The 15,724-nt window shown below is 41.1% G+C and overlaps 1 protein-coding gene and 5 non-coding genes across 8 annotated transcripts in view; 2 read left to right on the top strand and 4 right to left on the bottom strand.

Moving 5' to 3' along the window:
* The window catches only part of lrch2 (leucine-rich repeats and calponin homology (CH) domain containing 2), a 43,539-nt gene that overhangs the window by 26,326 nt on the left and 1,489 nt on the right, over nucleotides 1–15,724 (bottom strand). For all 3 annotated transcript variants that reach the window (XM_062988468.1, XM_062988469.1, XM_062988470.1), the window contains exons 2-10: nucleotides 5,876–6,020; nucleotides 5,622–5,748; nucleotides 5,424–5,529; nucleotides 4,773–4,909; nucleotides 2,701–2,831; nucleotides 2,187–2,274; nucleotides 1,915–2,011; nucleotides 1,074–1,174; nucleotides 861–925 (exon numbers count right to left, since the gene is read on the bottom strand). In XM_062988468.1, the coding sequence (XP_062844538.1) occupies nucleotides 861–925; nucleotides 1,074–1,174; nucleotides 1,915–2,011; nucleotides 2,187–2,274; nucleotides 2,701–2,831; nucleotides 4,773–4,909; nucleotides 5,424–5,529; nucleotides 5,622–5,748; nucleotides 5,876–6,020 (997 nt within the window). The remainder of the gene's footprint in view (nucleotides 1–860; nucleotides 926–1,073; nucleotides 1,175–1,914; nucleotides 2,012–2,186; nucleotides 2,275–2,700; nucleotides 2,832–4,772; nucleotides 4,910–5,423; nucleotides 5,530–5,621; nucleotides 5,749–5,875; nucleotides 6,021–15,724) is intronic.
* trnam-cau (transfer RNA methionine (anticodon CAU)) lies at nucleotides 10,452–10,524 on the bottom strand. Its single transcript has one exon. It is a non-coding gene; the product is annotated as a tRNA-Met (tRNA).
* On the bottom strand, nucleotides 10,784–10,856 carry trnam-cau (transfer RNA methionine (anticodon CAU)). Its single transcript has one exon. It is a non-coding gene; the product is annotated as a tRNA-Met (tRNA).
* trnam-cau (transfer RNA methionine (anticodon CAU)) lies at nucleotides 11,154–11,226 on the bottom strand. Its single transcript has one exon. It is a non-coding gene; the product is annotated as a tRNA-Met (tRNA).
* trnam-cau (transfer RNA methionine (anticodon CAU)) lies at nucleotides 11,708–11,780 on the top strand. Its single transcript has one exon. It is a non-coding gene; the product is annotated as a tRNA-Met (tRNA).
* Nucleotides 11,982–12,054, top strand: trnam-cau (transfer RNA methionine (anticodon CAU)). Its single transcript has one exon. It is a non-coding gene; the product is annotated as a tRNA-Met (tRNA).

Here is a 15,724-nt window from a genome sequence, read left to right as displayed (position 1 = left end):
CAGACGCCCTGATTTACACGCTTTTAAAAAGATCTAGAATTAAAAGTGTGTGTGTGTGTGTGTGCACGTTTGCTCATTGTCCGAAATGACGCTTGCACAGTTCCAGGTAATTTGAAAAAAAGCAGCATTACTTAGTCATCCAGTTTGATCAGACCTGTCTGTGCCCGTCTGGTTCTTTAAAAAACTCTCTTATTGAGCGCATGCAGGCTTTCACACATCCTCATACCGCTCACGTGGACCTGAACGCACCCGCCTACGCTCCCGATTCATGTGAAAATAACCACTCGTATACACCGGCTGTCAACTTTGCACAACTATGTGGACACATACTGTAAATGTACAATGTACACAGGCTTAAACCAGGATTACATTATGCAATGAATAATCCACAGACGCTTGGGTTGGAACCAGTCATGCAGGATAAAGCTTAAGGTTGGATGGTTGGATGAGTGGTGAAAATTTACCACCAACAAAGCACAGCAAGCTAAACATACTACTTAGTACATGTAGTGCAATTTAAGCCCTTTGAGCTCCTTGTTATCCGCAATTTGAGCCGCACTAGCTCCTCTGATGGTCTGTACCAGACACCATAGCCTTTATATCCTCTATGATTAATCATAAATGATGGCATAATCATGCTGAAAGAGAAAGGGGGATTCCCCAAACTGTTCCCATATACATTTTTATACCTCTGTTAGCAATGGGCGTCAACAGCGGTGTCCACTTACTTTTTGCCATAGAGTATACAGAATTTATAAAGCCTGCAGAGCAACTTTAACTCTCTACCGACCTCTACTGGTCCTAACGTGCTAGTGTGTGTGTGTGTGTGTGTGTGTGTGTTAGAGGTGAGGAGCTCTTACCCAGACTCCTCCTTCCCGTTCTCCTTGTCTTTGCTTTGGTGAGTTTGAAGAACCCTCTCCAGCTCCTACAGACAGAAAGAATAAAAGTGAGGGTGAATAAGTGAACATGAGTTTGAGGGGATGGTCGGTGTACCGTGTGTGTGTGTGTGTGTGTGTATCAAGATGTGTATCAAGAAACAAAAGCCTGCACTGGTTGGTGTAGTCGTGTTCTACCTTGATGCAGGTCACGTAGGGGGTGTTCTGCTGCATGTCGGCCTCAGAAAGAGCTGCGTCCTCCTCTGGGTTTGGGTCAATGAAGTCATACGGGTCCTGATCTACACACACACAAATACACATTCAAACCCATGTGCACTTTCACTGTGGATTAGCATGCCAGATTTGATTTTACACAAAGGGATCTTAGTTAAACACAAAACGAACAGAGTTATCCAACACCCTTATCACCCTTGTAAGAAAGTACTATAATCTTTAGGTAATTAAAAAATCTTACTAATCAACCGTCCCACCAAATTAAAGCAGCCACCACCACGTTTTTACAGAAGAAGAGAAAAATCTATCAGTGTGGAAATGTTAACAAAGCCACCGAACCACAGAGCCAGTAAGAGCCATTATGTCCAATACACCAATTAATTTACCCAGGAGTGGTCAATCATGCTAGGATTTCTCCAAGGGCTCAGTGACATCTTATCTATAAAAAAAAATGAAAGAAACTGCAGACGCCCATATCTTCAGCTAAGGCCAGTCTTTATGAACCACTAACCATGAGAAACATTAGTGTTCTAGACGAATTAAAAGTTGTACACAATTTCTTCTGGACATCATTATGTCCGATGAAAATCAACAGCAGCATTTTATGCTAACAGCATTATACTAACAGTCAGATAAAAGGGTGTTTGTGTAATGATGTGTCTGTGCTGTGACTTGCACACTGAATGGTCAACACTGTCCCTGTTTGTACTGTTTAATGAATTAAATCTTTAACTGTAAGAATTATGCAAAAACATTATGGCCTCACTGTGCACATATGTATCACTTTAAACATCGGAACACCAACCTTTATTTGTGTCCAGCTTGCAGAGGAGAGACTGGGCTTCGACTCGCACCGTCTCTGAAACCTGAGAGTGTAGACTGACAGTGTCATCATCAGAGGGCTACAGAGGAGGGAAGAAATATTTTTCCATTTTCGTTGTGTTTTTTTATTTCTGGAATCTTCATTAAATGGGTGTCTGCACATTTATAAACATTTCCTCCATCAGAAGGCTTGGCTGAAACATTTCTATACGAATGAATGAATGCTAGCTTTAATATGTTTGTGTGTGTGTGTACCTCTGTAGTGGATAGTCTCTTATCACCGTTGTCACTGCCGATACCTGAATCAGGTCCGTGGTTTTTACTGGGATAAAAATCCTCGATGCTGCACACACATGAATAATACAACAATGTACTTGGGTGTTTTAATACAATGCACCTGGGTGGTGCGGTGGTATTATGGTAGCCCACCACCAACTCAATCAAGGTTTATAAAACTATACAGGTGTATAAAACTAAATTTGGCAAAACAATTAACAGATACGTCTCTTAAAAACAACTAAAGGCCGAAAACAGAATCTAGTGTGACACCATGCTGCAAAAATAAATATCCCCAATAACGCTTGTAACACGTGATGACAGAAAATGAAGCGTATGGTGTGATCACAGAAAAGCTCGAACCAACACCCGCCCAACCAGCAAATGGCATGAAGTCTTTCACTGGCACGAACCCAGAACGAGTCCCAGTCAGTACAACAATGTTAAACAAATGAATGGACTGTCAAGTGATGAAGTGAACATGTGCACGTACCTGTCAGTTAGCTGCTGTGCTAAGCAGCGTTTACCCAGCGAAGGCAGGTCTAATGAGTCAGGCTTCTTCTCCAGCCGACAAGCCTGCATGTTTAAATATTTGAAGATGTGGATTTTGCCCTTCAGACAGACCTGCAGCAGAGCAAAGCAGAGCAGAGACATGTGTAACTACAGCCTAATGACACCTTATTACATGGTTATGGTATATGGTGAGGATCCCTGTATTTTTTTTCAAAACAGAAACTTTTGGGACACGTGTCGCAGCTACCAAAATATAATGTCAAAAAAATTCTAGCATTTTATATTTGAACAAACAAACACAAACATTACTCAAAGGTACACTACATGGCCAAAAGTACGCAGACATCTCTCCTAATCACTGAGCTTACATGTTTTAGCCACAGTAATTGTTAACAGGTGTATCAAATTTATTTTATTAAATAGATTCTAAGCTTTTAACCTTGTGGCAAGTTTAGGGAAGGTCATTCACTGTTAAAACGGACCCCTCTTGTGCACAAAGCTAGGTCTGTGTAGACATGGTTTGACAAGTTTGGTATGGACAATCTCCAGTGGCTTGCAGAGAGCCCTGACCTCAACCCAATTTCGCTTTTTTGGGAATGATTGTAAGACAGGCCTTCTTATTCGACATCAGTGAATTATTTGACTAAATAGGTGCAAATTCCCACCAACACAATCCAAAAGACATTGTGTGGATATTGTGGTGTCTTGTGGAAAGCCTTCCCAGAGGAGTTCAGGCTATTATAGACGCAAAGACAGGATGGAAACACCGTAATAATAAGTGTAGTTTTAAAACAGGGAGCCCAGCAACCTAATGGTCAGCAGTCCACATACTTTTTGGCCCAATATTGTACTTGACATGAACATTTAACCCATTATGATGCTTAAATTGTTCAGATACTAATTAAGCACAAAAACTGGGTGCCCACTAGCACCATTTACCAGTTTTGGGCTTCTGTATTATTAAAAAATAATAAGAATAAAAAAATATTAAAAAATAAAAAATAATAACAATAATAATAATAATAAGAATAAGAATAAAAAGAACACGGAATTAAAAACCGAAAAAAGGCTGTTAGCATATATGTAGCTAACAATAAGGCCACTAGATAGCGCCATAACACAGAATTTGTAAGGTGCTAACAAACGTGCGTCTTAAAATTAATATTTAATATGTTTTCAATATGTATTTAATTAATATAATAGCTGAATATTTAAGACGTGATTTGGTCTCCCAAAATTAGTTTAGTTTGTTTCTTTGCAAGGCGAGCAAAACTTAAATAATTCAGCAAGGTGGCAATAGCTAAAATCGTGCTAAATTGCTAACTAGCTTAGGCTAATCGCACTACACAATCACAACTAGCCAAACGTTTCAAATAAATACATTCTAATCTTGACCAAATAAGATAATTAACTCCTAAAATGCACTAGAAATAAAATACTTCAGCCAAATTAATGTTTACAAAGAGAGGAAAGATGTTTTACATTATGTTCTTTTAAAAACCTTAACCACACACCTCATAAAACACAATATATGGTCAGAAATATGTGGACATCCCTCTTATTTTTGAAGTCTGGGTGTTTCGCCCACACAAATTGCTAATAGGTGCATAAAATAAGCTATTTAAAATAAATTATGTGCTTTTATTCAATGGGACTGTGCCACTGTACACAAAGCTGTCTATAATTATATATGGTTTGACGAATTGTGGAGAAAACACCAGTGATCTAAACAGAGCCCTGACCTCCAACCCATTAAACACTTTTGGTAGGAATTGGAAAACAGACTGTGAGCCAGGCCTTCTTGTTCAACATCAGTGCTTTAGCTCACAGATCCTCTTTTGGCTGACTGAATGAAAAAACTCAATATTAATGACAATGATTTTAGAACTGGATGCTTGAGGTTGACATCCATTTGGCAATACAGTGTGCACTAATGGGTCAGAGTCTCCCAAACTAAAGGTAGTTTAGTGGGGTTTTTTTTAATGTATTTTACATTCTACATTTTAGGATGATGCTTTTTGGGGTTTAATTATGGAACGACCTCACACATACCTGAGCGGGTGGGGACTGCATGGGGTTGTTGTCAATGACGATGTGCTGCAGCTGACACAGTTTACGGTAAGACGAGGGTATTTCCGTGATCTTATTACAGGAGAAATCCAAACGGATCAATGGCAGATCAGACAGCTCTGAGAAAAGAGAGAGGAAAGAAAAAGAAATGTGTGGTCCTCTGAGGAGCAAGCGAAAGCTCTTTCTGTAATGTATTATTCATGTATGATACGGTAGCACAGCTGTAAAACCTCACAAAAACACCTGAAATGAACCTGTAAAATCCCAGAACAGTCAAGATCAACCCTATTAAACACCTTTGGGATGAAATGGAACATACACTGATGTGCCAAAACATTAGCACCACCACCACAATGTGTTAGTAACAAGTAAACATGTGACAGGCAGAGACTATATTAAATGATTAGCTAACACCTGGGTGACTTTGGTAAGGGTCAAACCATTATGGCCAGACAACTGGGATAAATCATCTCCAAAACAGCAATGGGTGCTTACAGGCAGCTATGGTCAGTACCCACCGTGTCATGTCCCCACAGTGTGGCTTTATATCTGTATTTTTACATAAAAACACCCAAGCATGACCGTAATCATCTAACAGACCAGTAACAGAGAAACACAGAATGTCTGTGTTACCATCAGGCAGGACTTGTATGCAGTTTCTCCTGATGTTGAGTTCCCGTAAGGTGAGGAGTTTCCCCATCTGAGCAGGAAGCACCTGAATTTCGTTGCAGCTTATATCCTACACACACACACACACACACACACACACAACAGTAACAGTAACCCAGCACATACTCAGTTCTGAAATATAAAAATGCAAAAATGACTCACCAGTTCCATGAGGTCTTTGGCCTTGCCGATGTCATCGGGGATGGACAGCAGTTTGTTGTTGCTGACCACTAGGACCCGGAGTGGCAGGTTGAAAAGGAACTTCGGCAGCACAGACAGTTGATTGCGACTGGAAAAAATATATCACACATGCAACAATGTTCCTACAGCGAACTGAAATAGTGCATCATAGACGCTACAAATAAAAGCAAATGACCTTTTTACAACTAATAAAAATATAAAGTGATATTTCTCACCTGATATTGAGGTACGTGAGCATCTGTAAATTAACAATGGCTTCCGGTATCACCTTTATACAGTTGTGGTAGAGATTCAGAGACTCCAGCGGGGCAAACGTACACACTTCAGGTGGGATATCTGCAAAACAGTTCTTAGATAAATCTGAAAGGAAACAATGAAATGTCATTAGTTCATTTAGGTAACCGAGGGCCTTTTCTTACTTTCATAGTAGTACAACAGGAAGCATATGGTTATCTATACTTTAATGGGGGCCAAAAGTTTTAGATCCTAAGTGAAAATGTCTATTTTTTGCATTTTACATAAATGTTTGTCGTGAATATTTACATTAATATTGGAAAAGGATGGGCTGGGTCTGGCTTACTACAAGTTATGTGAATGGAAAGTCCTCATTAGTATTACAATACTCTAAGGTACGAGTGATTAGGAAACCTTTTTATAATCAATCATGCTCGGACTGATCAGTCTTCCTCGTGTAGATGTGGTGCTTTACCCTCCATCGTTTTACAGAGGACGAATCTCGTGAGACTGCTGATGCGACTGTGTGTGATCATGTGCTATTTATTACAAGTGTGTATCCTCATGCACAGAGGCAAGCTAATGGCATGTAACCTCTGACTATCTGACTTCCCATGAGCCTGAACTAAGTGCCTAGCTGAGGCTTTCTGATCCATATTGCAGTGATGTCATTGGTCTTTGGATAAAATGACACGCACACATTTGATCGATCCTCTTCCCATGAGTCCACAGCTACACCGCCTCGATGAATACATTCAAAACCTTCTTGTAAAATCGTCTTCGGCTTTTTGAAAAGATCACGCAGATGTCGCTCTGTTTTAATACCATTTGTTTTTGAATAGGATGCTCCTACAAGCTCATAGTCAGGTGTCCGAATACTTTTGGCCATATGATATATTCAAGCGATGACCACAAATCAAAATGCATTGATCCTGCGGATATGTTTAATAATATAAACCAATAAGCACTTAACAGATAATGTGACCCAAAGATGCTTTTACTCTTAAAATGATGCTGAAGCAGGAACACACACACACACACACACACACACACATACACACACACACTAAAGAGTACATTCAAACCAGCCAACGAAAATCAGTTCTGTAAGATAAGCCCGGCACGGATTACCCAATGAGAGAAAAGCATGGAGCATCAACATGACCCAGATTTGTGGAAACATCACGGCAACAGTTGCTTACCCCACACGCCGTGCCACATCGCCTGGCAACCGTTTCCGCCTCAGAGGTTCTGTTTGGATCGTGCTCAAATCCCGTTGGCTCTTTTTGGTGTGTGTGGGTTGGGAGGGGTGAAAGTGGCAGTTAGGAATTGGGGTGGGGGTGGGTTTGTTATTGAAGACCAGCATGTTTTTATAAGGTCTGATTAAGGAAAGCTCAGACTTTTATACACACGTGTATTACGGTATTTCTGGGAAGCTTCCATTGACCTTTGGTCCGTACAGAGTGCACACACACACACACATAAACAGAGATGGGAATTCTGGATGGATATCCGATACGGCTGATATCTGATACCTCTCATGTACTCCATCTATGTTTCCTTCAGTGCTGTACTATGAGCAGACAGGCCGTCCCATATCATGATGCTCCCACCTTCATACCTTCATAATTCACTTTGGTTTTAGTGTTCTTTAATCCTTTAATAAATGAAGTAAGCTTTGTGTCTCCTCAGTTCATCATTTAAAAGTGAGCTGCGGACAAGCCTTTCACTAAACTGAGTTAACGTTCACTCTCATTCCTTCATTTTAGACTGAAGTTAAGTAACATCACTGATGGTATTTCTGCACTATATGGACTATATGGATACTGTTCCAGCATGAGCGAGCTCTATAAAGACATGAAGAAAATCTCGGTCAAGAAACTCCTGACCTCAGCCCCGCTGAACAAGCTTTCCTGACCAACATCAGTGCCCAGCCATACAATCAAAAGGGCACAAATTCCCACAGACACACCTTCTCAGCCTTCTCAGAAGAGCGGCTGTCGCCCTAGCTGAAAAGATTACCCGGAGGTCACTCTATTTTAATACCATTAATGGTACTAATGGTTCGAAATGTGACGTCCGACAAGCTCATGGTCAGGTGTCCAAATATTTTCGACCATATAGTCTATTTTAACACTATATGCAGGTGCCTTGTGTCCTTCCCCTTGAGGCCCGGCCCACAGTTTGAATACCCTGTACAGTGAACAAGGATGTTGGTCTATTCTTTCCAAATACACACACACATGCACACACACAATGAGAGGGCGGTGGGTAGCGACCGCCCTTTATAATGCCTGCATTTAATTGGTCCATTGGGTTTTGGCGTTACCATGGCTACCCCTGATTGATCACCAGAGAGTGAAAAGGTAATTAATGAGAGAAAGAGAGAGAAGATAAGCTGTTACAGACCTGATAACACACACACACACACACAGTCACTCAAACCCATGGCCGTGTGCTCACCCAGAAAATATGTAAACACACACACGTGAGGAGAACATGCCAAATCCCTGAAGGCATTTACAAACCAAACCCAAATAGCCACTGACTACACACACACATATACACACACACACACAGACACACACACACACACACACACACACACCAAGCCTGGCTGTCAGTTCGAATTTGGGACTCTATCCCTCTCCACCACAAGCTCAAGCTCAAGCTCATTTGCTTTCATTTTTTGGCACTTCCTTCCATCCCCCTTCTTTCATGCTAACACACCATCCGTTATATTTCGCCCCCCCTCTCTCTCTCTCCCCCCCCCCCTCTGTATAATCTGGAAATGTGATAATGGTCGCGTCCATAAAGCATTAATCTCATAAGTCTGTTCTGATGTTTGTTCAGCGCTTGGGGAGACAAAAACATTTATAGAGAACGTCGTGGTTTGTACACAAACTGTTCCAGAATGAAGCTAAAGCTCTGTTTATCATCGTGTAATAATGACACTATTATGCTAGCCCACAAGCACGGAGATACAGATTCGAATATTTGAGGTGCTGTTGGCCGGCCGGGCGTCTACACAGACATGACTGGCTGTGTCTGTAGTGTATTCGTGTCTTGCTCCTATATTTTTCCAAAAAGGAAATAGACATGAGAACAAGTGCTTTAAAAAACTGATGAAATCTCATGGAGGAAGTTGATGACCAATGAGTGAGTGGACGAGACAGCCAGAACAGAAAGAGAGCTACTGGACCACATTTAGTCCAGCAAGTTACGTTTCTTTGGGAGTGTCATGAGGTGCCACTTAGAAGAAGAGGAAGATCCAAGAATAAGCTGGACTGACGACATCACAACATGGATTTTATTATCAGTGGCTAGTCTGCTTCAAAGTCGACCCATCTGTGCAGCCAACCATCACAAAGTGTCAGATTTGGTCAAATCTGCATCCTTAGATAGGTCAGTAAATTGAAGTAACGTGCCCGGCTGCAGCACTCTGTATTATATTTTACTTTTTCTAAGCTAATCTAATAATTACGCTGTCTGTCTGTCTGTGTCGTCTCTACCAGCCAGGAGTGAAGCAGAGCTTCGGGGAAGATGATGTCAGAGTGAGAGACTTCCGCTTCAGCAGGCTTTTTAAAGCATCTATGGGAGGCCGTAAATAGGCGCATTACACACGTGTTCAGTGTGAATGGACGCACTGTGCTCTTTGTGTGCGTTCTTGTTCTTGTGCGCGCTCCTCAAAGATCTCGTTTCACCCAGCCGAAGCAAAGCTCTGATTCTCAGATCAACTTCTATTAAAACACAACCAAAAGTAACCGTCCTCCGGCTACAAAATCTAACCCCACGCCAAAGGATCCACACCTCAACAGGTTTATCTGAATGGAAAGTGATTTCCTAGCACTGGAGCACAGAGAAGGAATGTGGACGGCGTGTTCCAGTCCTTGTGCGCTTCCCTTACTGGGTGTGTTAGTCCAGGAAATTCTCTCAATGTGTTTCCTTCAGCTCCAGCCCTGAGAAATCCCATTTACTGCATTTTAATATATACATCAAGCTAAATACACTGTGCCAAGACCAATACTCCAGGTTCCAGCAAGGTTCTTCATTTTCATAGCTGATAATTCAGCCTGATTGTTGTATCATACACAGAATTCTTAAAAATTAAAGCCATTTTTCTTGCATCACTTTAGCGGTGTGCAAACTTGTGCACTGCACCGTATGGAGTGTGTTAGCAGGCGTGTGTGAAAAGGAAGGAAAACAAAAGGAAGAGCGAGAAACAGGAAATCCATTTCTAATTTCTTTCTGATTTATAGCTTTTTGTGTTGGGAGCTGCAGGAAGTCCCTAAAGCAACAAATCTGCACAACAACGTCCTCTGTTTCTAGTCATTATGTTTCTATGATACTGCTTTTACTCCCACATAGTCTGGGGTGACAGAGTGCTGCGGGACAGTGAGTGAAATGAAAATAAAAACAAAAAGAGGCGTGGTCTCCTTATTGCTTATAATGACACTATAATTAAACTGCAATTACAATAAAAAGTGTTTGTGATGTTTTCCAGAACTTTTAGTAAGAAGACACATGGAATTTAGATTCAGCGCAAAGAAAACACACTGCCCCGTGTGAGGCTCGAACTCACGACCTTCAGATTATGAGACTGACGCGCTGCCTACTGCGCCAACGAGGCCTGACAGCACAATGTGTAAAGCGAGAGCTCCAAACCTCCAGCATCAAGAGATTCTTTTAACATAACAGCATATGAAAAAACTTGACTGGTCAGCCTTAAACTCTGTATGATCACAGATCACAAAACCACGTCTCCTTCTTTATTATAATTACACTATAATTACAATAAGAAGCGTTTGTGGTGTTTTCCAGAACTTTTAGTAAGAACACATAGAATTTAGATTCAGAGACATGAAAAGAAGCAGCACAAGAAAACACACTGCCCCGTGTGAGGCTCGAACTCATGACCTTCAGATTATGAGACTGACGCGCTGCCTACTGCGCCAGCGAGGCCTGGGGGGGAGAATTTTTAAAATAGCCACTGGTCAGTCACTATTAACATTGGAGCCCAATTAAAGGACAGATTTTAAAGTGAGAGCTCCAATCTTCCAGCATAAAGCATCACAGCACATATAAAACGTGACTGGTCAGTCTTAAACTGTGATAATAGATCACATGACCACGTCTCTATTTTTTTAAACTGTAAGTTCCAAACAGAAGTGTTTGTAGTTCTTTCCGGAACTTTTATTAAGAACACACACAGAATTTAGATTCAGAGACGTGCACATGAGCAGCGGAAAGAAAACACACTGCCCCGTGTGAGGCTCGAACTCACGACCTTCAGATTATGAGACTGACGCGCTGCCTACTGCGCCAACGAGGCATGAGAGCACACTCTTAAAATAGCCACTGGTCAGTCACTGAAAAAAATGGGCATGTAAACCCGTTCAGCTGTTTAAGTTTGTTCATACTACTAAAAGTGACCAACCAGTGTCTATTCTATGAGCGATTCCATGAGCCTCGTTGGCGCAGTAGGCGGAGCGTCAGTCTCATAATCCGAAGGTTGTGAGTTCGAGCTTCACATGGGGCAGTGTGGTTTCATGTGATTCTCCTGTGCATGTCTCTGAATCTAAATTCTCTGTGTTCTTACTAAAGTTCTGAGAATCACCACAAACACTTCTTATTGTAATTACAGTTTAATTATTGTGTAATTATAATGAAGAAGGAGACACAGTCATGTGATCTATTATCATGCAGACTTGATGCTTGATGTTGGTTTTAAATTAAAATTAAAATCTGTCCTTCAATTGGGCTCCGATGTTAATAGTGACCGACCAGTGGCTACTTTAAGATGGCACTCTCCAGCCTCGTTGGCGCAGTAGGCAGCGCGTCAGTCTCATAATCTGAAGGTCGTGAGTTCGAGCCTCACACGGGGCAGTGTGTTTTCTTGTGCTGCTCCTGAGTGTCATTATATATAAGAAAGTAATTATAAAGAAGAAAGAGACGTGGTCCTGTGATCTATTATGATGTGAGTTTAAGACTGACCAGTCACGTTTTTCATGTGCAGCTCATGTTAAGGATCTCTTGATGTAAGATGCTGGAAGATTGGAGATCTCGCTTTACACCTCACACTCTCCGGCCTCGTTGGCGCAGTAGGCAGCGCGTCAGTCTCATAATCTGAAGGTTGTGAGTTCGAGCCTCACACGGGGCAGAGATTTTTTTGTGCTGCTCCTGTTCATGTCTCTGAATCTAAATGATTGTTTATTTCTGTTTATTCGTATTTTCCTCTATATTTGAGCAGTACATGTTGGTGATGTGTAGAGTTCTTTGTTCCTGCTTACTTGTGATGTGATATTTTGGGGTACTAAAATCCCCCAGGAAGGTATAATGGTCCCTTCAAATGAGTTCGAAATACATTATAATAAATCATATACTGTCTTTTGCCTGCATTAGCTTAGCAAAACACAGGAGGTCAAAGGTCACACCATACAGATGGGGTAAGCATGTCAGATCGAGCATAATCACCTTAATCCCTAGAGACACCATACCAGTCAGTGTGTGTGTGTGTGTGTGTTAAAAACAGTGTGTGTTGGTCCATGAAGGTCAAACAGGCCACAGCTGAGGTCAGTCTGCCATGAAATTGTGTGATAAATCCACATCAGGACAATGAAGAAAAGCACAACAGAGACAGAAACACGCCACCCAGGTATGTGACGTTCATCCCAATGTATTTATTTTTATGGAACTTTCAACAATGTCTTACACAGCTAAAGTGAAAAGTTTACACACCCTTGTGACAGACATGTATTCCATAATAGTTCTGGTGTTTCAATGACTTCTGTAACTGACTGACTGATTGGAAAGCAGTTCTTGGTCCAACTGGTGACTTCTCTGTGCTTCTATATAGTCATTTCCTTATTACATTTCTTTTTTAGCAAAAGACACTTTGGGTTTTCTTCTCCACAGCCAGGAGACACATTTTAAGCCCTATTTATATGAGCACTAGCTGTACAGTCTCTGTTGCTGGATGACATTATGAAACTTTCTACACCACTAAGTTTATATTCTTGGCTGCGGTGTGTATATTTTTGACTCCCACAATAAAAACCCCACAATAACCTGTTCTCCTTCTCAATCCCTGCCGTCCCTGCAAGTTTGTGAACCTTTAACTTCTATTGTTTAATGATAATAAGGCTACAGCTGAACTTTAAAAAGGCTAGACATTATTAGCTTTAAAAACATCTCAACTGAACAACTGAATACACGACGTACAGTCGGTGGTTCCTGTCATGACATGATCACTTCCTCAAAAGCAAAACAAGACAACAGACGCTCTTCATTAGTACTGATAAATAAAATTGTTGGACAGTGGTAGCTCAGTGGTTAAGGTACTGGATTTGTAATCATGAGGTTACTGTTTCAAGTCCTACTATCGCCAAGTTGCCACTCCTGAGCAAGGCCCTTAACTCTCAATTGCTTAAATTGTATTCAGTGATAACTGTAAGTTGCTTTGGATAAAAATGACAAATGTTTAATTGACTAAATCTCAGTTATGAACTCAGCTGTATGGGCGACTTGGGTTAGTTTGATTACAAATGAACAGCATGACAATATACAAGTAAAAATTGACACTCGAGTTCCAAGAGACCAAACAGTGTGTATGTGAACGGTCTGGAAAAACAGAGTCTCAAACGTCACGGCAGAATTCGTCACACAGGGATAAACGGCATCAGCAAAGAGGAACAGTGATCACAAACCAAAGCACCAAAAAGTACCAACAAAAAAAACACACCATAATTAAATCAGCACTTAATTAATGAGCCTCAATTATAATAAAGCTAGAATTCTTGACAGAGCTGCTATTTAGACATTGTTTGTATCAACGGTTGTTTTGTATCAGTCCAATAAAACACCATATTTTGGATTGACAGCATCTACTGGAAAGCAGTACAAATATGGTAAATGTATAACATTAGATTCACTCTGTGGTGAAACATGTCATTCCCACAGACACTATATGGCCAAAAGTATTTGGACACCTGATCATGAGCTTGAAAAACAAATGGTACTAAACTAGAGTGACCTCTGTGTGATCTTTCCAGATAGAAGACTTCTCACAAGTATGTCTGTGATAATTTGTATGGCTGGGCGCTGATCAATTGGTGTTCCAGTTCATTCCAGAGCCTTTTAGTAGGGCTGAGGTCAGGACTTCTCTAAATTGAGATTTTCGTCATGGCCATAAACTGGTACTGCAAAGTTGGAAGCATTTTAGTTCCTTTATTATACAGTATAACTGATTTATTACACCTCCTGTTAGCAATTGTGGCTAAAATGCAGGAATTCAATTATTAGAAAATGTGTCCCAATACTTTTGTCCATATAGTGTTTTATGACAATGATGGCACTATAATATTGTTAAAATTAAGGTTCAAAAATCACCAGGATAAAGTCAAGCACCCTACATACAACTGATTTATATATGGTTAAAGCTTTAATAGTAAAAGTGCAGACTGTGAAGTAGATCTCCACTCGCTTTATGCTTTAAGGGTTGGTTTTAATCCAACATGACTCCAACGTCACACCACAAGACATTAAAAACTTGTATAAGAGCATTTCATGACGAGGTGAAGCTGTTATGGAGGCAAGGAACAGCTCCAGTCAGAGCTCCAGACACCAGAATGTACAGCACATAAAACGACTGGCTGTTTATTACACTAAAATCACTACAGAGCTCCTAGAATAATGACATTTTCCTACTTAACACCAATACGACTAATCCCATCTGAACAGGATTACGGTAACAGGCTTCCGGAAAGAACTGAGACTTTTATTGTTAACAATAAAGAGAGTTTAGTGGCACAGTGAGGTCAGAAATACGACTGTTTATTCACCAATCAGTGTTAACACTCGGCCCTCTAACAGCCTGCAGGATTAAGTGGGTCAGTGGGGCGAATAAACACACACACGCGCACACACACACACACACACACACACACACACTGTTTAACTTCACTGGATCTAGTACGCAAACACACCCACTAACAGGTACACGACAAAATCACAATTTGATTCAAAAGTTTGCCGACTTTTAAAACACACACACACACACACACACACACACAGAAGCAGACTGATGCTGACTCAACACCAGACTTCTCTCTCATGAACTAACTTCCTCTTTCGACGTCTGATACTGAGGCGTTTCTCATGAGTTCCTCTAAACACAGAACCCCAGTCTTCCACCCCGCCCCCCGTCCGCTGTCGTCCTTATTGTTTTGCTAACTGCTCGTAACCGACTGACGTTCTTATCCAGAGCAAATGTCAGAAGTTCTGTTCATTTCGCATCATAAACGTTCCTCTGTCTAACAAACAGGTAACAGTTTACAAACCTCAATTCCAAAAAATATGAGACGGCAGGTAAAATGCTAACAGAAACATCATTTCTATAAACCACCTGAAATGTTGATTCATCAAACCACAGCGTCCATTCCAGGTGAGCTCAAGTTCAGAAGAGTCAGAACCGTCTCTGGACGTTGTTGACATACGACTTCAAACATGCACTAACTATGTTTTCTAATACATGACCCATGGCGTCTTTAACTTTTTTGCATTTTTGCCTTTGTGCTACTACAAGTATCAATTGCTAGGGAAGCTGTAGCCTAGTGGTTAGGGTACTGGACTAGCAAACAAAGGTCGCTGGTTCAAGCCCCACCATTGCTTAGTTGCCACTGTTGGGCCCATAAGAAAGACCCTCACAGACCTCCATATATATACAGTATATATATACATGTGCCACAATGGTATGTGATTGTACCTGGTATAAAACCACACAGACATGACGGCTGGAGCGCTCCAACCCCCTCACAGACAGTGACTGGGGG

Source organism: Trichomycterus rosablanca, chromosome 26, assembly GCF_030014385.1.
Source record: "Trichomycterus rosablanca isolate fTriRos1 chromosome 26, fTriRos1.hap1, whole genome shotgun sequence".
In the NCBI taxonomy this organism is placed as follows: domain Eukaryota; kingdom Metazoa; phylum Chordata; class Actinopteri; order Siluriformes; family Trichomycteridae; genus Trichomycterus; species Trichomycterus rosablanca.
This window is presented reverse-complemented; position numbering and strand designations above follow the sequence as displayed.